The 25,058-nt window shown below is 30.8% G+C and overlaps 1 protein-coding gene across 2 annotated transcripts in view; it reads right to left on the bottom strand.

Moving 5' to 3' along the window:
• The window catches only part of LOC106461566 (exportin-2-like), a 61,129-nt gene extending 44,948 nt beyond the window's left edge, over nucleotides 1–16,181 (bottom strand). The window contains exons 1-8 of one of the 2 annotated variants that reach the window (XM_013921415.2): nucleotides 16,120–16,181; nucleotides 13,361–13,445; nucleotides 11,310–11,455; nucleotides 8,941–9,042; nucleotides 6,069–6,214; nucleotides 5,870–5,960; nucleotides 3,838–3,945; nucleotides 454–546 (exon numbers count right to left, since the gene is read on the bottom strand). In XM_013921415.2, coding sequence (XP_013776869.1) covers nucleotides 454–546; nucleotides 3,838–3,945; nucleotides 5,870–5,960; nucleotides 6,069–6,214; nucleotides 8,941–9,042; nucleotides 11,310–11,455; nucleotides 13,361–13,445 — 771 coding nt within the window. In that variant the 5' untranslated portion in view covers nucleotides 16,120–16,181. The remainder of the gene's footprint in view (nucleotides 1–453; nucleotides 547–3,837; nucleotides 3,946–5,869; nucleotides 5,961–6,068; nucleotides 6,215–8,940; nucleotides 9,043–11,309; nucleotides 11,456–13,360; nucleotides 13,446–16,119) is intronic. The other variant, XM_013921423.2, reaches the window with a different exon arrangement.
• Between the last annotated feature and the right edge of the window lie 8,877 nt (nucleotides 16,182–25,058).

Genomic DNA, 25,058 nt, shown 5'->3' with positions numbered 1-25,058 from the left:
CATTGCTTTAGAAACCTTAAGGCTTAATAAAAAAAAAAATAGATATTTTGCATAGGAAAGCATTGTAATGTTTACTGATAAACTGCCAAATTTCATTAACATTCGCTTACTAATTTAAAAGTTATATCATGAAAACTATAACAAGCACAAAATGTTTACAAAGTCAGTCTGAGGGACCAAGCCCGGGTTGAAAGAGTTAATAAAATTCAATGTAAGCACCTCTAATTTAGAATTCAATGTGAAAGTGTTTTGATTACTAATTGTTTTGTCTCAATAAGTTGAGATAAAAATGTTATATATATAATAGATCATGAAGTGATATCAGCAACATTTATTGCCATAATACTGTTTCTGTTAGTCAATAAAAAATATCTAAACACAAATCTTTAAATCTGCAGGACAGCAAAATTGAACAGGAACATGGACATACACATTACAAACATGAAAACTTACGTCTGTCTTCAAAAGTTTGTTGTCAACAGTTAATAGAGTTTTGAAATGTGTCATCCAAGTGTCTAAATTATCTTCAAAAAACTCTGGCAAATCCTGTAAAAAAAATCAACCATTTCACATTAAATAAAAGAAAAACAGAAACAAATTTTGTTCACCTCAATATGAAAGTTTTTTTTTATCACAAATGCATACATAGTATCATGTTAGCTTGGAATGTGTATGTAACATAATAGTGAGTAAATTTCTTTTCAATTTTTATTGCTATAAATAATTCAAAGACTGATCACTGCAAAGTGTTTACTTTTGAATGATATATTATTATTTAGATCTATTAGTAACTTGGTTGAACACTTTTTACAAAAGTTTTCTAGATATTTTATGTTCAAATCTTAACAGGCTACCAAGTTTCAAATAAGTTTATACTCTCTAATTTGGAAATTTAGGTTCTTAGAATCTGTTCCTAAAAACTAATGTATTGACCTATCTACATTTGCTAGGGATCATGTTTTATTTTGAATATATGTCAAACACCTACCACAATGGTATTTATAGATTGAACATTTTAGGAAGAAAAATACCTGGATAAGTCATTTTTACACCTTGCTAAATTCTGTAACTTGGATAACAGAGCCTGAGGAACAGATGTATCCTGTGATACAGTGTTAACAAGAAAATTTCAAAATCAACAGTCATTGAAAGAAGTGTCCAATCCACAGTCAAGATAATTTCTGTAATCTGTGTGACCACCTCAAGCATTAATGACTGCTGCAACACTTCTGCACATGCTCATGATCAGATTAGCCAATCCTTGTTGCAGAATCTGTTGCCATTCTTCAGTAAGGGCAGCTTCTAGGTCCTAGAGCATTCTTGGTGGGGTTTGATGAGCTTGTAGCCTTATCTGTAGCTGCTCCCAGATGTGCTCTGTTGGGTTGAAGTCAGGAGATCTAGTGGCTACTCCATCCTTGGAATTCCTTCAGCTTCCAGGAAGGCAGTCACTACCCTTGCACAGTGTGGACGTGCATTGTCATCCATAAGCAAGAACTCTGGCCGTGTTGCACCTACATATGGATGAACAATGGGTGAAAATATCTCATCTCTGTATATTAGGCTGGTGAGACTTCTATCTCGAATGATTACAAGGTTGGTATGGCTTGCAATTGAGATGCCTCTCTACATCAGTACTGAGCCTACTCCAAAGCATTCATGTTCAATGACATTCTGAGGCAAATTGCACTGACCAGGGCATCTCCAAATTCTCCTGCATCTGTCAAGAAAGTCTACACAGTAGTGGGACTTGTCAGTGAAAAGTACGGCTCTCCATTGTTACGCACTCCACCTCCTGTGTTCTCTGACCCACTGCAGTCGGCTTAAAGGAACATGAACAGCAAGTGGATGGTCAAGTAGCAGTCTTGTTGTGGAGTTGTTAGTCTTCTCCATCCTCCACCATGTCTCCTATTGACTCTGCCAAACCGTCTGAACCTGTTCCAGGCCCTGGACACCACAATTTGGGATGTGCCAAGAGCAGCAGCAATCCTGCATTGAGTCATGCCTCCCTGCAGTATCACAAGAGCCCTGTTATGTTCTGCAAGGGAAAGATGATGCCTTTGACCTAAACGAGGCATTTTCTGCACTGCATAATCTCAATCAGACCAATTTTGGCATGAAATGATGAGTGATCTCATATTAAAAACCTCACAATTTCATTGTATGAATTTTTAATTTGGGGGTATGATCAGAAAATGTTCAGATAATGGACTTCCAAGCTATGTCTATTTTTATAACTGACCTTTATTAACATAAGTGAACCTATTATGTAAAAACATGATCCTTAGCAAATGTTGACCACTGTATTTATTTCTTACATACACATGATCCTAGGTATTGTTTTATCTTTTCTTTTCAGAACAATTCAGTCTTATGAAACATTACTTTTGTAATTAACTGAAACTGGCTGTCCATAGAAAACCCCATTACAGCTTTAGTGGTTGTTTAAATCACTTTTTTTGTCAGTTATCAGCAAACATATCTATTTTTAAAACAGAGTGAGGACTTATACAACTCCTCTTTAATAAATTATAAAACTTAAAGAAATGTTTACTTACTGAAAATCAATATACACAACAACAGCAACAACAAAAAACAATAAAATAAAGAGAAATACACATTAAAATTATAAAAAAGTCTGCTTATAACAAGATATGTCAACATTTGAAATTATAGCTAGCATTTAGTCAATTTAAAAAGTTTAGTTTTAAACAATAGCTTCCAATCTTAAAATGCTGATAGGAATCATTTATTATAAATTAAATCATTCCCTACTGAAACTTTTGTTACATTAACAGGTGATGAGTGTCTTAATACAAACATTAGAAAAGTGTAGAGCGTATGAATATCTGTAGCTTAAATATAGAAAGTAAAAATATAACTTATCAATAGACAGATTATTATGTGATGATAAAGTGCGTGAAGGACAATAGCACTTTACAGAATGTTAAATGAAGTAACAAATATCAAAATTGTTTTAATTGTATTTAAATTAAACAACTTGACATAGAAGCTAAATTATGTAAAATAAAAATATGGATCAAACAGTTATATAATACAGTATGATCAATGTGATTTATTAAAACAAAAATACTGGAAGAATACGGTATAAAAACAAGCAGTAATATGGCATTTGGTTTAATTATTTAAAATTCTCTTTTATTATCAAAACTTCAGTTTTTGAAAAGGATTAAATAAGTTTGGTATTTTTCTAGATTATTCAAATTTCATTATTCTATATTTAGAAAACTTGAAATTGTTAATACATTGTTAAGCCTTTCAAATTAATGAAAAAAATCAAAAGTATTTTACACATGTTGATTATAATGTTAGAAGGCATCAACATGAATGGAAGTACAGACATTAATATGTTTAATACCGACAATATACTGATATGCCAGAAGACCAAGTTGTATAATTGTTCAAGAATGAAATTGGACCAGACTATGCCTTGATGCAGGATAACGCCCAATCTTAAAATGTTATGAATGTGATGGGCTACCTAGGAATAACTAGAAAGAAGTACTGACCCCCAAAAAAAACAACTATAAATCCTGCATTAAATTAATATGATAATGTTAAAATATGGTTTGATATACAGTCACAGACAGCATGATTATGTCTTACAGAAGGAACAACGACTAGAATGACTATACACATACTTTTTATGGAATGTCTTAATAACAAATATGTTCAACTAATTGAAGTTTATGGTGAATTAATTTCTCTTATTAAATGTTTACCCATGAAATAAGTAAGAATTTATCAATATTTTAAAGTAAAAATCTAATAAGTGCAAAAGTGACCCACCCTTACACACACACATATAAATTGACATACCTGATAATTGAGGCTGTAAAAAATCTTGGCAATCAGTACAAGAGAGCTGAAGATCACTTTCAAAGCTTCAGGGTTGTCTGAATACTTGTTCGCTAGTTCCATAGTTGCCTTGTATTAGAAAAGATACTCATTAGCACAGTAACCATTCATTTATTGTAAATTAAATACAATAAAATATACAAAATTGAAATTTTAATGTTTGTTGTTCTAATGTTATGATTAGTAAATAAAAAATGAGCTCTAATTTTCTTTGTCAAACATACATCCATAGTATAGTTTATATGTATATTTAGGAATTTGGCTTAGATTGTGCTGGCATACTCATTTGTCAAGTACTATACTAAAGTTCTGTGTAATTGAAGTATAGTTGGATAATCCACTTCTTTGCTAACCAGTTGAAGGATCGTGACAAATGTCTGTCATGACCAAAATCTAGCATTAGCGAGCTTGGTAGATTTTTTCAGTTAGGTCTAATTCTTCTCTTTGTTACTGGTTGTTCATAAATTATGTGACCCATTTTAAAAATTAATAACTTCAAAAATATTATACATTAAAATACCCCAGTTATATCTAACTTGACGAACAACTCATAAAGTTTTTTCTTGTCTTAGTATACTTCCACATTTGCTGTTTGAAGAATGTCTAGGTGATACTTTATCTCCCTTCAGGTGTTACACGTTCAGTGTCTCAGGAATCACATTCCTTATTACACTAATTATTCTGTAGCAAAGATCAACAATATCATGAAGACGTGTAAAATTTTGTTCACTGTGCTTTTTGACAAGTTCAAGGGAAGCATGATGAATGGGCTTCTTTGGGCTTCTCAGAAATGCCTCTTACAGATGGTCAACTGCTGAATCAGATGCACTTGGATGCTCAGCTCCCTTTTGTTGTAAAAATGGCAACACCCCAGGAAAAAGTGCAGTGTGTGTGGTTTGGTTTGCTGGATCGAAATCAATTGTGTCAGTGCAATGAAATTACTGACACATTTATGAAACAGCCCCATTAATCAAGAATAACATAAAAGCTTGGTTTGAAAAATTCCTAGTAACTGGTAGTGTATTACAACAAAAGGGAGCTGAGCATCCAAGTGCATGGTAGTGTACTTTCTTTCACATTTTTCTTTTCTTTACTTTATGGATGTATGTTTGACAAAGAAAATTATAATTCAATTTCTATTTATGTTAATTATAACATTTAAATTAAACTTTTGTACAATAATTAAAAAAAAAGGATTTACTGTACACAACAATACACAATTCTTGTATTTTACATTTTACTTATTAAATTTACTTGAAAAGCTAAACAGAATATATTAAATGTATTGATAAAGAATTCCTTTTACATAAGAATAAGTGAAATACATTTAAGAGTAGCAGTGTAGTTTGAATTTGATGTTGCAAGTTATTCCTATCCTAAAGGTTAACACTTAGTAACTCCGAGTAACACACAGATAAAAACTGAAGAAAGTTAATCAATAAATCAGCCTTCTTTTGAACACACACGTATTAAACTCTATCGTATACCCTAGTTCTTACAGGAAATGTTATAATAATTCTAATTCAGAATATAAGACATTAGATATCATTAATATACCAATCAAAAAACATAAATTCAATGTCAAAATAATACCTACTGATAAGTTGAGTAAATTCTGATTTTAGCATAATATTTTTGTATGATTTATCAAACTCATTTTAAGGCAAAGCTTTGATTATTTTTATCTTATTAACTTTATTTTCCTTGATTAACTTCAATGTAAAATGAAATTGAAATTATTGTGAATCACTTCCCTTTTTGCTTAAAAACACAAAACAAGTTAAATTTCCTTAACACAAATATATAATTTAAACTTATAAAGAATTAATTTATATATTTTCAGACCTACTACTTTTTCCTTATAAATTAAGATTTTTTATATAAAATACAAAATCTGTACATTCATGCAAGTTATTAGCTTTACTATAAATTTTTATGAATAAATTAATACTTAAAAAAATAAATAAATACTCATTTTGCATGTTATACTCACAACGAAAAGCTCAGTGAGAGGTTTGGCAAAGTTGTCCAACACGTACTTAATTTCTGTCCATAAATCTTGGGATTTGAATTCATATCGGTATCTTAAAAATAAAATAAATTTGTTTATGGAAAGTTGGAAAACTTAATTACATTATAAAGTGTAATAAATATTTACATTTACTTACAAAATAAATATTATAAATCATTACCTCTTGAAGAGTGAGTGAGCTGTCTGCAGGACTCCGTTAATGATATGAAACTCTCCACTTTTAAAATGGTTGATCATTTCTTGCAGAAGATTCGGCCAACGTTCTGGAAAATCTTCTCTTCCAATAATACTAACAGCATCACTCATCTGTGAAGACATTCACATTTTCTAAATAAATCAATAACACAAAAAAGTATATAAAACTCACTTAAAAACAAAAGAAAAACTCCTAAAATGACTTCAAAGTAAGAAGATTTATACAGAGAAGCAATAAACAAAATTTAAAAACATGTTAATAAGAAGGCAAGCATGAAGAATTGCAGATACAGGATTAACAATTAATCAGAAAATACACTGTGCAAGTGAGTTGGTATATTTAAGCTTCACCCTCAGTCTATTAAACTGCAGTCTTTTCCTTATTAATAAGGAAACTGGAGTCATCATTTCCCTTATTTGAATCACAAACTAAGTAAAAAAATAGTTCTTCCTATTGTAGCTTACCAGTTGTTTGATGACAGTTGTAAAATATTTAGCCTATCCTAGTCGAAGGTGTCCATTTCAGTACCACGTTATTCCAATTGCTGTATTTCAAGTTTGACAAATCATAGGATGATAAGCAAAGCACATGACGAAACGTTGTTCTCTGGATTTTACAATTTGAATGTGGGTTGTGCTTATTATAGTAACTGCCATTTTATGTAGAGGTTGTATTTAGTATTGGTCTTTTTTGTATGTCTTAGAAAACTTGCTTCTGGAAAAAATTGCATGGTATGTGTGTGACTTTTATTATTTTTCTATAGTAGCTTAAGGCATGCTGTATTGTATATCTATTTATATTAATCATTATATTGAAAAATTAAATCAAAATAGATATATTTTTTTAGGAAGGAAGTTCATCCACAAATGTTAGGGTTAAGAGCTATCGAGTGCAAGGTCTTTACGTGAATTAAGCTTAGCACTTTGAACTGAGAGAGTTTGTGATTTTTTTATATTCTTTTGCATTTAAATTAGTAGTTTTAAGTTTAAGAATTTAGCATAATTTTATATTTAGTTCATAATAATAATATGATTCAGTATTTAGAATGATAAACTTGTGTGATTTGTACATACTACTACTAGTACCAGTACCACATAAGAATTTTATATTTTTTCCTTCTTATTATCTTTACTTTGTAATAAGACCCACACTTCTGTTGTTGTTGTTTTAGAATTAAAACAGTCTAACTGATATATATAGTTTATTCTGATATTTTGCAAATGGTTTAAAACTCAGTGTACAAGTGACAACAATAAAACCCACATGTTGGTTGTGAAATAGACTAAATACATTTGTCTCAATAATACAGGGAAACTATGACATTCTCACAGTTGGGGTCTCAATAAACTGAAGAGCTTAAGTTTTCAATTCCAACATTGGTCATTGGGTTAAGAGATTACACAATTGAAATTAGAAAAATTTCAGATGAACAGAAGTATTCTAACCATAACTTGAAAATGACTTTGCACTTGGATAAGTAACAAAAACTACTCTTTATTTACAGACAAATCTTTATTAAAAATACTTAATTGAAAAACCAAATTTTTTGTATACAAAAGTATTGTAATGTCTATTGAAAGCCTGCCAAATTTTGCAAAGATACATGTACTGTATTAAAAGTTATAGCATGGAAACTGTAATGAATAAAAAACGGCTATGAACTCTGTCAATTAGACCAAGCCCGTGTGGACAGTTGTAACTCCAAAAAACACCAAGTAGTTCAAGTCTACAAAGAGAAGTTAGCAACTTACAACTTGCTCCTCATTAAGAGCAGGTAGGTTAATAAAATATGAATTATGCAGGTTGTCTCTAGAAGTATAATTAGATAGTACTCAAAATAGTACAGAGGAAATTACTCTCCAGTTTTTTACAGAACACTATGTGCATCACACAGTTAGCATCATTAATGCTAAGAACATACAACTGTACCTAAAACATTCTAAGAATCTGCTCTTCAGTGGTTGTGGTTACTACAGAAAATATTATGTATTAAAACATTACAGAATTTAAACAGTTAATTTGATTTCTTAATTATATTTTAGTTGCATTTACTAATATTATATGCTACATAAGAACGTAATCAGCAATATATTTAACCACATATTGTTAAAAAGTTTACTACAAAATCAGCTGGTTATAGTGACATTCATGCTGTTAGAATGAAACTGAAATTATAAAATTTACAGTCTAGAAGATGATACCATAGTAGGGAATTTTAAGCTTAAGAGTCAAGTTCAATAACATGAATGATCAAAAGTAAAGTGGCTGTTATTTTAACACCAACTTATTTCTGGTATAGTGAGATAATGTATTATATTATGCAGTATAAATGTATTCTCTAGTATAGTATGAAATCAAAGATGTTTAGTTTTTGTGTTTTTACACATTGTACTTAATGGTTGGTAATATAGTTTATAGCATTATAAAGTTCTTGTATTGCACTTCATATTTTTGATCTTAGGTATCTTTAAAATTAATATATCATCATACACATTAACACTTGATTCAATCTTTACAAATATGTTTCAAAAGTAACTAAAATATTATGCACCAAAGAATTCTTAAAACCTGGCACAGATTTGCTTTAAACAAACAAAAAATTCAAATCTAATCACCATGCTGCTTCAGTTTTAAAAATGTTCACACTTGATAAAGTATGGAATTGGTACATCCTAACATTATTTTATTCATCATCACCAGTTATGTTCAACTGCAGAAACTGTAAATGCTTAACAAATTACCTGCATATAATTTAAATAGTATCATTTATGCACAATACAGTGTTTCTCTGAATGTTTATGGATACTGGTTGTAAACAAATAAGCTTCATGAATACCTGTCTCTGAATCTGTTCTGGACTTCGTAGCATCAATGCAACTATCAAGTTTTTCACTGTTGTTCGGTCCTCGGGATGAATTTTGTCAGTGGAATCTTCATGCTAAAATAATAATTATTTCATACAAGTTAGCAGCAAGACATTTTATTTTCTAAACATCTGTTAGAAATTTTAGTCACTAAATAATGTTACTAGTATTTGATTTTTGATAATGAACTAAAAATTGTCATCATATTGAACATTTTAGCAGTTGTTTGCCCTCTTATGTGTGCATGTTTGATAATTATGCACATTTCGTATCCAAATTCAGGGACATGATAAAATTAGTGAAAGTCTAAATTGATCCACAGAATACACTTCATCATAGAAGAGAATCTTTGACAAAACAACAGACTTTACCCAGACTTTGGGTATTTTTCACTTTGACTGAAGTGTTGTTGTCAAACAAGAAAACTATAATAGCTTATCAAAATTTCATTTATCAACCATTCACTTTAAACAACATGCATAAACAATAACAAGTAAAATAATTTACATTTAAAAATAAAACATGATTTTACAACTTAATTATACAAAAATCTCAGTCATAAGAACATATAATAACTGATCAAGAAGGACTAATAGAGTATTATTTTAAATCATAACAAGTTCTAAGATCTCAAATTATAAGAACTGTAGAAAAATGTTAAACTTGATTTTTATACATGACTGGAAATTGAGGCTTAATAAGGTTATGTTGTTGATGCTTTGTTCAAAATTGTGATGTTTTTACTTTTTAGTTAATGTTCAAGTAAAATAAAATCATCAAATTCAATACGATTACTGTTTAGTGAGTATGGCAAGTGACTACAAAATATTCTGATGACTCATATCTTTATAGAATATTATTTTTATGTTTATCCTATTCAACAAATATACATAAACAAAAACTAACTGGCTACTTTATTATTTTTAACTTCAGTCATAGTATATTTTAAACTAGAATATTAATGTCTTTTAATACTGGTGACAGTAAAACAGGTTTTCTTTATTTAATTACCAGTTTCTTTGTTTTAAAGAAGATCAGTGTGGGATAACTGCATATTTTAAAAACAAACAATGGCAACTGTGTAGTGGTACTTAGTGAACCTTACCAATTCCTTTGACAAAAAGAAAATGTCCAGATTATCTTAAAAAAAGGTGGCAAAATACTTTTTTCAGACAAAAAAAATGTTTTTCACAATATGCACAAATGGCAATCTTTAGAAGAGATCTATGTTATGAAATCAAGATTAATTTGACAATTCTTTAATAAAACAAAACAATTTGAATGAAAACAGGAAGATGAATACTATGTTAAAATAATGTAGTGGTTGAAAAAGTTATGAAAGCAAGTCACACCCATTTTTTTTTGCTTGTACAGGCGAGAGGGTTGTAGAGAGTGTGTGTACTAATCGGTTATAGGCTTAGTGATTACTTGATCAGCAAATACTACTAACTGCCCAGCTCTAACTACATCAACTAAATATAAAAAGAAAAATTAAAATGGGCAATTCAGAGTGAGGAAGTGTCACATGATACAGAGAAATGACGACTGAGAACATATTTAAGTATTTCCTTCTGAAATTAAGAAATTAAAACATATATAATATCAAGATCTGGATTATAAGCTATGTTTTGATGCCAATTTTATTGACATACATTGATAATAAAGTAGTTTAATTAAATTTTGAATATAACTCTGTAAAAAAAGGTTGTGACATGCACACTTTGACCCAACCATATGCATAGGGTTAATCATATTTTTAGCGTGGTACAGGTTTCATATTACATCACATATACAACAGTCTAGGATTAAAAAGTAACTACCATAGATTGCTGTAATGAAGATGTCTATACTAACAGATGAAGGATATTTTGAAGATTTTCTAACAAACTAAAAGCTAGAGATACGAAGATTAATCTCACATGAGAATAATTGACTAAAAAAGCATGAATAGTTAATCAGTTAGCAAATTCCACTGTTTATGTTCAATCTAGACTCAAACTGGCTAAAAGCACTAATATTTTGAAAAACCAGAAATAATTGGTACAAGCACAGAACACCATTTACTCCTTAAAACTGATTGTGCTTTAACTTGTTTATAAATTTACATATATATCATAAGAAGTAATTCTGAAAAAAAAGAGAAGAAACTGAACAACTTTATATGAAATATTTCTAAGTATCAGTGTAGAACCAATTTAGGTCTGATCATTTGAAGGATGAAGTTGTAAGCTGTACTATCATATTCACAAGCTATAAATTGAAAAAAAAAGGCAATATCTATAACTGTTGAGAATAAAAATGTTGACTAGTAATGGCAGCAAAAAAAAAAAAGTTGACTTACAACTTTCCAGTTTCTCTTTATGTAATTTTTAAAGGCAATGGCTGCAGCTACTCTAATTGTGATTTCAGCTTCAGCCTTGTCCACCAGGTGAAGCAACAGAATGGGATAGTTTTTGTTTACTTCAACAGACTGAAGAAATTTTTCAGCTAAAATGTTAAGAACCAAAAATAAAACATATTCAAAAATAATTCTATTAACAACAACTAAAAAAAATTATTCCATAGAGAGCTAATGGATTAACAAATTTCAGTTAACTCTTTACATATGGGTTCGGTGTATTACACTGACCACGTAGCCTCAAAACATCAGAGTACCCATATTATAATGTTTAATATGGTGCAAATTTCATCATGATATTTGACAAGCTTTCAGTCTTTTATACAGAGAAAACCAGATTCTTTAATGAAATATTTTTACTAGATTTGTCCATGAATATATGGAGTCAGAATGCTGACTGCTTTGAGTATAGTGATTTATGTCAAGATTAATAATACTTTTCTTCAACTGAAAATTTTCTAATTTCATTTGTTTAACCTCTAAACCATTCTATATAAATACCAAACTTTTTTCAACAAAGCTTTATATTTTACTCATTATTTTCTCTACCATAACTCTACATGGACTCAGTTGATTTGTTCAATCTTATAATCAGAATAAAAAAATCTAAATAACCCTTTTTTTCTTTCTAGAATGACTACAAATTGTAACAGGAAACTATACTTATTTATCCTAAATAGCTTAAGGCTCATAACAGTTTACATCTTGTTTCTACCTAATTTTATTGTTTTATTGCATTCTGAACCATCTCTAACTATCCTGCCATAGAAGTTGGAAATCACTTGGTGAATGTCTAGCTCAAGTTAGTGTAATGAATGATGTAACACACACACACACTATTCTTATGAACATACATCATGAATAATTACTATTAAATTTTTCATTATCTTACTTAATCTAACCTAATAAGCTTCTATCTAATTTTTACATTTTAGTTACTTTTACAACAAAAAATATACATAAAAAACAAGAAATATAGTACTTACATTTGACCTTGTTTTTGCTGCCAGTACCTTACAAAATTTAAGCCTATTCCTTATATTGATGATACCAGTATACTAAATTTTTATTTATTTAATATTTATTTATTATTTAAATAATAATGTGCACAAAGCAAACAATGTCCTATAACTATTATAACTTCACTGGCTTTCTAAGTGTGGATAAAAAGGGCCTTAAAATATTTCCCTAAGCTTTTCGATCTGAACACCGCAAGAGAAACTTTCAAACTAAAGACAAAATATACAATTGTACATAAAAGAACATAATACATCATTGGATAGATTACAACTTCATCTTCCTATTGGTTATAAATGATACAGTTATTTACATTAAATTCCATTCTTCAGAGAGAGTGGTAAATAAATTAGAGAAGAGGGAAGACCTGGATAACAAATGTCACAATTCTCACACTAGAGGTGATTGAAGATTTTTGGAAATATTTCCTTATAATATTAAGAACTTAAAACTTATATAATATTAAGATTTGATTTATTAGGTTTTGATGACAAATGTAATCATATACATTGATACAAAGTAGTTTAAATAAATTTTGAATGTAATTCTGTAAACGCTTGTGACACGTACACTTTAACCTGTCTGTAATGAGAGAACAAATATTACCCAAACCTATTTAAAGGTTTCAAGTGACAAAATAAGATCAAATAAAAAATACTACTGATGGGATTCCAGGAGCTCATGAAATTACAAGATTCATTTATAATAAATGTTATTTGTTACAAAGATTAATGATTTTGTAACACTTAGTAAGTCCAACACTGCACATGTACATTAGTGACGATAACAATATGAGATATGATGCAACTCCCAGTCCTGCAATCATTTAGGTATATGATATTGATTTCCATTTTATATAGCTATGTTCCTCTAAGATCCCTAAATGACAAAGATTACAATATTTTGTTCAAATAGTTTGCAAGTAAATAACCTAGCAATCAAACATTCTTGTAAAATATTCAATATTTAGTACTTACCTGGTTTCCTTACATCCACATCCGAGGACAATGTCTGTTGAAGATACCCAGCCAGGGTAGTTAAGTTTCCATCATTGATTTCCATCTTGAACAGAAAAAAAAAAACATATCAGTTGCTGTGAGGTAAAATGAAGATAAAGTTTAGCACTCAAATTCTTCTATATCTTGTATTTTTTTTTATAATTATATTACTTTTAATTTAGAATCACTTTTGTAATCCCTTATAACTGAAATATAAGATATATAAACAAGTTACATTTCCAATTTTGATATTCCCAGAACAATCCTACACATCAATGCAGTGTAAAGCATTAAGTATATGTAGCCTGACTAAATGCTCAAAGATAAATCTGTTATAATATATATAGAGAGAGAATTTTATTTCTCAAAAGGATGCACCAGACCAAGGTATCACACTAAGTCTACTACAAGACAAAAAAATCATTAACTCAGAAGGCAACACTTTTTATGTAATATGGTGTTGTTGGATTTGGACTTGAAAATAATGTAGAGCTAGACACTTAAAAGCTCTATCAAAAATATTGTACAGCTACACCAATAATATATGTCACTTGGAAAATGTTAAACATAATAATATAACATATAGGAGCTCTAGAGTTAGAGTTATGTTTTTTAAACTAATCCTAATAATTACTCTCAGATAGCTTGTATTTCTAACAACAGGATTCTTCTTCTTTTAAATAATATTTGCCCATTATTATAAATATATATATATAAACAATTAACTGAAATTTAAACTAACTGAGCTCTAGGTATAGATATAGTAATATGGAAAACATGAAATTATTAATGATGTCACCATTACATGTGTAGGTTGGATTTGTAATCAAAACAAACAGTACATGCTTTTGAAAGATTGAAACACAGTTGTAAATGTATTTCAGGTGCATTATAATGGTTATTGAGCAAATAAAAAGAAAGCATTTCTCACTGTTTTAAATTAGTTCAGATGGGAAATTATTCAAATATCTATATATGACTTCTCCTAAAACACACATTTTGCACAAATGTTAAATTTATGGCCATTGGAAGGGCTTGATTCCATATTTCAAATTGCAGTTTTGAAAGATATATTTGTAATAAACCTAAGAATTGGCTTCATAGGTTTATGTATTTGAATTTCAATTTTGAAAATGAATAACAACTTGATTAAGCAAATTTTGGATTAAGAGCTTGCATTACATTGAGAAGGTATTTCTAGCTGTACTGAGAATATTGATGTACCACAGAATGACTTTCATCAACTAATTAGTTGGACAAATATTTAGCAAATAACCTTTAGTTGTAATAAGTTGGGTTATCATAATTTGGATCAGTAGGCATTCAGTAAATTTTACTGAAGCAATGCAGTTTTTATATTTAGACCCACCCTCTGCTTCACTTTAATGTTTACCTCAATGCATGGAAGGAGCTGCTATGTATAATGTTTTGGTGTTTGCTTTTTTTTTAAGTAATGAGCATTATACAAATTAAAAGACAGAATTTTCTATGTGGGTGAACTTAATGTATAATTACTATTAAAACATTGTCAAATGGTTCCTGTTAACAAGATAAAGAAAAAACTTAACACTGAATGATGAACCCTTGAATGTTTATAGCTTTCTTTGAATTCATGGATAACAAATGAACCTTCAAATACAACCCTACTTGTGACCTTATCCATGACTTTCTCCTTTATGTATTCAGTAATCCAAATAGGTTTTATCTTCCCTGCTATTCTATTCTTTTTAGGAACATATCCACCTTGAATTAAAAGCAACTTATTTTTAAAATTTTCTCAAGTATGTTCCATATCACTTTTTAACTCATTATTCTAATTCACTAATGAGTGTTGTGACCGCAGAATTGGCTCTCTGTTAATCAGGAGTTGAAACTTCATTTCTTTTTATTACAACATATGACAAAAACATCAAACCTAATTATGCAACAACTGCTTTTTCGTAAGTGTTACCACACTTCAACTCTTCAAACTACATTCTCATTAGCAGTTTACAATAAATCTAAAATTGCATCCTCTTTAGTTATCTCTCTCAGTAACCACTTGATTCAATAAACCTCTCTCCTTCACTACTTCAATATTTGACTTTATACAAATTACAATCCCTATCACAGCCTATGTAATTCATCGTACTTTTACTTTTAACTAAGTTTTAGCATAAAAATTATGTCCATGCCTAGTTTTGGGTCTTACTGAAGTACCCTTAATCTTACTTAGAACAAGTTAGTTCTTATATAAGTTTATATATATATATTATGTGTAATGAGATTATGACTATGAAGAATACTATGCAATAATTATGGGAGGCTTTTAAATTTAATGTTGGACACGTTGATACTGAATCACCCTTTTGAGTTTTGTTTTCATTCATAGGTTCGTTTCATCAGGACATTATGATTATTTCAAATTTAATACACTTGTAAAGTTCAACGTTATTGTCGTTAGTATCAGTATAATATTACAAAACACTGCTGCAACTACTACTACAAGCGGTATTTCCTCTTTCATTGAGATTAACTGCGTCAATCATTAGGCCTAACCTGAGTTTTATTTCAAATTTCAACTTTCAAGACGCATGGCTAAGTGACGCTCTAACTCTAAGTTATTCAAGTTCAACATGAACAAGTATCAGCAACATTAGTTTTTTATGCTAATAAATTATTGTTAAATATACAAGCTACAAATATGCTAAAATTAATACTTTACCATAAAAATAATTACAATTAAATTGAGTGCTCACCTTACCGGCAAATTTACTACCTATTCAAATATGTATCTCGCCACTGCGCACGTACTCTCGACGGAAGGCTTAAATCCTGACAAAACTTTTGTTTTGAAAAATGTAATTTATAATAGAAAATAGTGGGTTTAAAATTTAATATGAATTAATTTTGGGTACACAATTTCAAAGAGACTGTAATTATTTTAACAAAACAAAATCAACTAATGATCATGTAAAGTTTTCTTCCTCTTTTTTATGTTACAAAACTAATTTGATATTTATCCATAAGCTATGCCGCATCAATAAATTATTGTAAACGTTATTTAGTTTATAGTTTAAACTTTGTAATGCTAGTGTACCTATATTATCATAAACAAATTCAAAATCTTTAGTTTTATTTTAATTAAAAATTTTACAAAAGCAATAACGATAAATTTTTATCATCAATTACGAAATTAAATGACTCATGTGATCGTGCAATTCAAATAATATACAAAATATTTTGCTTAGCATTTATTGTTATTAGTACTCATGCTAAAGTATTCGGAATAATGAGATTTTCAGATACCATACACATAAATTATATTATACTACTTGGTTAACATTCGCATATTTCATCTACTCTAACACTGGTAGATGATACAAGCTCTGTTATTATTTTTTGTTACGTTGTCTTTTTATACTACAACAACATTTAAAATTTAGAAAAAAAATTTAATCTGTGTTTTTCAGGGTACAAGCTCCCCAGTGGCACAGCGGTATGTCTGTGGACTTACAATGCTAGAAACCGGGTTTTGATACCCATAGTGGGCAGAGCATAGATAGCCTATTGTGTAGCTTTGTGCTTAACTTCAAAGAACAACAACTTCAGGGTACACTGCTTTCTGATAGGCAAGTTATGAGTAATCTGCAATAAGCAACAGATTCGGACATTAAATGAAAAAAGACATGGACACAAGTGTCAAACAAGAAAATAAATTCTTATTTTCAGGTCATCTTGAAAATGACTGCTGAAGTAGATATTCCTACTCAAGAAGAATGACATATCGCACTGTTAAGTCAAACTGAAACCTCTTGGTGTTATATCTCACATCCAGAGGCATCGCTAGATACTTAGGCGCGGAAGTTTTCGGCGTTTCAGTATGATATCGATCATAGTTTTCTATCTCAAGGCACACAATGGGGATTCGGGGCACGAGCCATATGTGCCAAAACTTAGCGACACCTCTACCCACATCTCTAGACTATCTACTTTAACAATAAATCCTATCATACATATTTAAGAGAAATAAACCTTAAGCTCATACCATACCAACATGTATACAAATTTAACTAGAGTACCATCTATTCTTCATGAGAACTGATGATACAGAAACTGGGTCAGGCCAGTATATGAATTAAAAATGACCGTTGTTACAATAAACCTTTCTTTAAGATAAAGGATTGGTACAAGTTTATGACTTATCACATCTTGTTCATGAAAATGTTGACTAACAACACAAAAAATTGGAAAATAAAAACATACCTGAATAAAAGTACGTTGTTTTATAGTTATGGAATAATTATAGAAGTTGGATATAGCAACTTTTGAATTGCAACAACTCTTTATCCCAGGACTTTTCTAGATCCAAACCTTAAAGTTGAATGTTTAACAACGAATAGAGCTACCAAAATTGTAATTTCTGTTAACCACCTTCTTTGACTACATGTACGATGCCATGATAATTACACACAAACATACAAAATAAAAGTTTATTGAACGATAATATTCGGACACATAAAGTGATGTGAGAAGAAGTTGCAAAGTGGAGGTGCTTGGCTAGACATGCAGATTTTACTATAACATAATTTGCAGTTGCTATATAAGTCAAATATGTAAAAGTGGTGGTGCTACAGAACCCTCAGCAGCCCTGGTTCCGAGTCTCTGACATGTTAGTAATCTTGCACTTGACACGTTTCACAAATACATCCACTGTAAAAGTCAACGTTACTTACCATTTATGAAATGGAGTCTCTCCAACGGTTGCGTTCCTTAAATTATATTGTATTCATTAAACCTAATAAAGGAAATAAAGTAGTCATACGTAATAAAGTTGATTATATTAACAGAGTTAATCACACTATTTGGAATTAAACTTTTCATTAGTGTTGTATATACGTTTCTTTCAGCTTCAATATTGAATAGAATATTAGTAAGAAATTAAACTTCTGTTAATGTAAATATTTTATTATATTTGATGTGATTTTAACAATTTTGATTGAATTAATTGTGTATTACTTTCAGTTTTGTTTGTCTTTATTTATTTTTACTCATTGTTGAAGCCTCTATAAAAGTCAGGTCACACTTAGCACATACAGGTTCTCCTTTTAATTTATGAAGAAGAGACTTCAAAGGTACCATGAAATTGGCTAAGTTTAGTTTAGGAGGTAGAAAAAACAAAAGATAAACCTTTACTTAGGACTCTCTTTTCATTGTCGTTTAGTTATTAATCCAACAGATTTGTGATAATGCTGTTAGGATTGTGTGAGAAACTACCTCTGTAGTTAGGTTTACCTCACTAAATGGACCATTCTTGATTTTGCGATTCACTTTTATTATTATTTTTTATTTTTGTTTCTAGTGAAAAATGGTTTGACAACACTGGCCTGAAAGTTTCTAGAAAAATGTGAAAAGAAGTATTCAAAGTATCATAAGTGCTCATCAGATATAATGTTTAAAAATACTTGTCAAATCTATAAACTTGCAAATAAGCAATTATGTTCTTGCAAAGCTTTAAAAAAATTGAACTTTCCGTTCTTCAGGCGGAGATGCAAAACAAATATACAAAAACAAGAACAAGAACAACAAACTCTCTATAATGATCTCCAGCTTTGTATTAATGACTGTAAGCAGTTTTTAGATGGCCAGATTATACACACACATCTTAAGTTTTCTTGAAACGTAAAACAATAAAATATTTAAAAAGGTTACGCTAGTGTTTAAAAATTATTACAATAGCATCATATCTGTGAAGAAGGTTTGAAGTGTGTTAAATATGCAGACTGATGTAAAATGAAATTTGTAATATTAAACTGACATCAACAAATTAAATATAACGTTTTCTTACCATTACACTCCTAGACGCGCCTGAAGGATAGCTTTACCTTAGAAGCTTGAACACGAGTCATTTTAAAATGGAATGCTATTAGTTTTTTCATATGTTTTGTAGTAAATTTAGTTTTCAATTTTATGCAAAATTATATTTTTTATCAATATTCAGTAATATAAAGAAATTACAGAAATTCCAGTAGCGCAGAAATGCGATCGGACAGGCGCTGTAACATTACATAAGATTTTGTTTTCTTAGTGCAAAGCTACAAAATGGGGTATCTGCACCCTTTCCATCGCGGGGAATCGAACCCTGGAGTTTTGCGTTGTAAATCCCTAAATGTATCGGTGATCCACAGGTGGGGGAGGACTATTGCTCAATAATAATAGGTCTGTTTAACAAAGGAAGAATTTCTAATTTTTTCACTGTAAAAGTTAAGTTGTGATTAATTTTCACACCTAAACGTTTTATTAAATATCTATTTAAAATATTTCATCCTTAACATCTTTATTGTATCGCAATATATTGCTGTATTTTATGCTTAACAATTAATGGAAAAAAGCTTCATAAAGATATTGTTTTCTATCAAAGAATTGTTTCCCTCCCTCATTTTCGTGTGAAGCTTAATAACTCAGAAGTCAATGATACACATTTTCTCCAGGATCCAAAAAATAAGGTTCTAGCTTTTCCACTTGCTATTACTGTTACTTAATTGTTGACCTGTTACAATAAGATTTGTCTTAAGTCAGTTGTGTGTTTTGGGGCGACTGCTAATTTGAAGATCTTGACAGATATCAAATAGCCATGTTGAATATTGGACAGATTCGTTCAACTGTCTACCACGTCATTCCGTAGATGCAGGCCATTGTTGATGTGAATGATTAGATGTAGCTCTCTCTGGCAATCCTTTCTGGTGATCATGGATTCATGTTCACATAGTCTCATTGGTATATCCACTAATAATTATTACCATGTGACGAATAGTATTAATTTTATTGATGTTCAACAGGACAAGAAACTTTATAAGAACCCTGTATTCGCTTTAAACGAGCATATCATTTAATGTAAAATATTCAACATGTATACCAGAACAATTTATAGACGATAGTTATAACGATGTCAAGAATTCTAATAAATTATATATATTTTTACAAAATTATAGCTGTTAAGAAAGGCCTAAAATGATCCGCATGAAATTTGAGTGAGAATATCTTATTTGTACAAATATAATAATAGTTGCGGTAGATTGCTTAGTATAAGATATATCCTTACCACATCAAAAGATGGCAGATACTAACGTATGCGAACCTATATCTTAACCAGAATGTATTTTTCAGTTGAAAACATTTATGTATGTGTCAATAAATCTGATAATGTATATCGACTCGTATGATGATGGTTAAAGTCATTTTATTATTGTATTTCATTGTGACGGTTTGTACAACAGAATAGGTAAATATCAGTATGCCTCGTGTGTGCATTATATGTTATCAATTTTTAACAAACCATAACTTCATATAATCTGTCTAGTTCTTGGCAGTACACTTTGTCCTTTATCCTCGTCATCAAAACATTAATCCTGTTAAGCTGCATTATGATCATTTGGTGTTGGAAGAGGCAAGGGTGTGTCTTGGTAACACGAAAGGCCAGAAAAGCTTTTTTGTGGATATTGTGCATAAAATGTGGTTAAAAACGACATCAATCCAGGTCACTAACATTACCGCGCCCTTCTTCGATATGTTTTCCATCATTCACAGCTATTTCTATAACGTTTTTACACTTAGTTTCAGGAAACTAAATCTTTTGTGAAGAACAGAGATGAAATAATGTCAAAATATTCAATACAATTATCAACTTTAAACTTCACAAAACACCATTCCACATTGGATCATGTCGTTTTCCTTATACCTGTTGTGTTGAACTACAAATTTGAAGCATACTACCATCAACGTGGGGTGCATAACATGACTTTTTGTTGTTGTTTATGACAGACAATATGTTCCAGATTACCTACATCCGTTTAAACCATATTTTTTATCCGTTTTGTGTTGTGGTTGGTTATTTTAGGAAAACACGATAATGACTCTATTTGTTTAACAAAGAGAAACTAGGGTGGTAATAATAAAAGAACTTAGTGATAAATACACCAAACAAAGAAACTAAACTAAAAAAATGTCTTTCGGATATGATTTTCTTTTGTTCTTGTCACATCAAAAATCGCTACATTTATATTTAAGTTTCTGTTAGAGCGTGATGTGATTTATTATTAAATTTGAAAAAATGAGAATTTTAAGGTAGGTAATTATTTTGGAAAGTAGTTCTTTTTATGAACTTCTCCTGCCTAGTTTTTTTTTCGTCACGAGACGACGTTTTGTGTGTTATTCGAGTCTTTCTTCTGGTTTCACAAATTTGTCTCCGGAAGAAATAAAAACTGTAGACAGAAGACGTGCATGAATAAGAACTACTTTTGGATGGATGCACTGACAAAACAACCTTTTGAAGAAGATAATGTTTTTATTTGATGAACAGAGGGCCCGGCATGGCCAGGTGGTTAAGGCACTCGACTCGCGGGTTCGAATCCCTGTTACACCAAACATGCTCGCCCTTTCAGCCGTGGGGGCGTTATAATGTGACGTTGGTAAAAGAGTAGCCCAAGAGTTGGTGATGACTAGCTGCCTTTCTTCTAGTCTTACACTGCTAAATTAGGGACGGCTAACGCAGATAGCCCTCATGTATCTTTGCGCGAAATTCAAAAACAAACAATGATGAACAGAGTATGCTGTGTATTTATTAAGAGCTTGAAAAAACATATAATTTTAATGAAAGCAGTACCTGTACTTTGATAGATAAAAATATTACCTACTTTGAAATTCCTTCCTTTATTTTTCAGACTCTTGATAAATACACAACGTACTATAATGGATTGAGATCATAAGGTGGTGATACGTTATTTGTAACCCGCAAAACAAAAATGTATGTTAAAATTATAATTATAAACAGACTATCTTTTATAGAGATTTCGTAATTGTTAATTTGATCTTAATGATTGCTTTGGGTAATTCCAACCCCTTTTTTAATCTTACTCGTGGATTATTTAACGTTATTCATTATGTTGCTCCACAAAAGGTTGTCTTGTGTTTACATTATTGCTTAATGGCAAATATTTAATTATCCTATTGAGGAAGTAGCATAGCAATAGCCCAGACTAATTTGCATTGTCAGGTAGGGCTCGATTTACCTTTGGGACTTTGACTCAAGATGGCTGATGAGTGTAATGAGGTAATATTTATTGAACCTCAAGATGACTGATGACTATAGTGACATCATATCTCTCAGACCTCAAGATCGTAGCCTCCAATAATGACCAATATAAACGAGTTTGATAGAGTACCAGTTCTTACATAGATATGATGATATCAATGACATTTTCTGACCAATCATAAGTCATGTAGCTAGTGGCATTTTTATGATATTTTTATTTATGTGCGTGTGTGTTTGTGGGGCATAAGATGAGCAAAAAGTTAGCTGGGGAAGCAGAAAAAATTAACACTTTCATGTCACTGAGAGCCACAATGTAGAGAATATAAATACCTTAAAAGACTGACTATATGTCAGATTGGGGTTGCTGGAGGCAGAACTCTCCAATGGGGGTATGCCCCCACCCCGGTGGACATGCCCCTAAGTGTACCTGGTTCGTTCAAACACTGTATATTACCAATATCAGTATCCATTGTTCAAGATGCATCATTGAGTGATATATCAAGAGTGTTCATATTAGTGTCTCTGCTAAGTTAAGGAAAGTTAGAAATTATTTAATTTTCTTGATAATTTTAAACTGAATTACACTTTTTTACTATTGTTAGACTCTTATTTGTTGAGACTGGTGCTCAGATGTAATTTCCATAACATAGCTTTGCCTGCAGAGAACACAATAATGGTACCCGGAATGAGTAATTTAGCATCGTTTTTATAGGTTCCAATCTGTGGAAACCACCAACAGTATGTTTACACGAAGATTAAAAGTTTGCCTAGAGATGAAACATACCACACCAGTAATGTTTAGGACTTTGTGAAATATCTGAAGAGAATATTTTGTGATATTCCTGATCTTTTCCAGCTTCATGATTTTGTCAGTGTGCCTCTTCCAAACGATTGTAATTCCATTGAATATTTTTACCATTTTTGTATGGCCTAGGAATTTAACATGGCGAATCTTACAAACAAGTAACACGGGTTTTAGCCAAATGGATCGTTCTTACTTGTAGATTCAACTTGTGAAAAGCAACAAAGGGCTATTAGCGCATAGCAATCTTCGATTTTGAATTGAGAAGATAGAGGGAAGGCACCGAGTCAACAGGATCCACAACCATTTCTTGAGCTACAATTCTCTGACTGAACAGTGGGATTTGACAGTGCGTTCAATATGTTGTGAACCATAAACTTCCGGAATCGCAGCCCGTACACGCTAGTTACTAGGCCACGCACGGCCTCTTAGTTCGTTTCAAATTAGATATAATGTTCAGGCTCTTATAGATAGTGGCTTTAAAGATAGTGAATCTTTAAAACTCAGTATCTTCTCAAAGATGAAGATCTTTTTGGTTAAGTCTGGATTTTTTTTTTATAATCAAAAGAGACAATTAACAATAGATATTTTATGCATTTATTTTTGATATAATACACGAAAAACGAAACCCAATAATACTTAAGTTTAAAAATGTTTATTATGTCACTAAAATTGCTGATATATTATATTTTGTGCTTCCAGAATCATTGGATCGTGGTTATTCTGGTGCATAAGGAATCGAACATAGTAGGTGTACAATAATGGATTTTACACAAGAAAAAATATATATGTTCGCTGATTAACTTACAAGTAATAACAAATATATCATCACACGTTTGTGAAAAGCGTACACGGAATCTTCTCAGTATCTTACTAGAAAGATTTCGTTTGTTTGTTATGGATTTCGCGCAAAGCTACACGAGGGCTATCTACGCTAGCCGTCCCTAATTAATTTAGCAGTATAAGACTAGAGGGAAGGCCACCCTTCACTAGTCATCACCACTCACCGCCAACTCTTGGGCTACTCTTTTACCAACGAGTAGTGGGATTGACCGTCACATCATAACGCCCCCACGACTGAAAGGGCGAGCATGTTTGGTGTGACTGGGATTCGAAATCGCGACCCTCAGATTGCGAGTCGAGCACCCTAACCACCTGGCCATGCCGGGCCTTATTAGAAAGAGTGATCAATTAGATAACTCTCAATATGACTTGATGGTAAATGATCCAAGAAAGTATTAAGACAGTTTGAGTTGAAAATCTTGTTACGAATAATGGGGTATGGTTTGTTTCACTTTTCTTATTGAATTGTAGAAACTCAGACCTTACCAGTATGAAAAATCTGTATATAAAGGAAATAATTATAAATTACCTAAGCATTTCGAATAACAATTTGCACGTGACTTGATAATGAAATTTTATTACCTGTGATTTAGTCCCAGACTAGTAATGACGATAATAATCCGACACAATTTTCTCATTTCATTTAAACAACATTTAAGTAAATAAATATATATATAAAACCAACAAATTACATTATTAATGCCTGAATTGCTATAACTATAATAAGATTTAATTAGACGGTATGTTTTAGTGAAGGATCAAACCTTGGATTTTAGCGTTCTACGTCCGTAAACTTATCGCTGACCCATCTGGGACGAATATGGATGAATAATAAAATGTTTTTGCATAAGTGAGAAAATAAAACATCCAAATAAATAATCTAGCGAACAAAATATTCATTATCAAATACATAACACGAGCAGTAATTAAAAGAAACTTCAAGAAAAAAAGTCCCCCAGTGG

Source organism: Limulus polyphemus, unplaced genomic scaffold (assembly GCF_000517525.1).
Source record: "Limulus polyphemus unplaced genomic scaffold, Limulus_polyphemus-2.1.2 Scaffold39, whole genome shotgun sequence".
NCBI lineage: Eukaryota > Metazoa > Arthropoda > Merostomata > Xiphosura > Limulidae > Limulus > Limulus polyphemus.
Note: the sequence above shows the minus strand (reverse complement) of the source record. Positions and strands in the feature narration are given on the sequence as shown.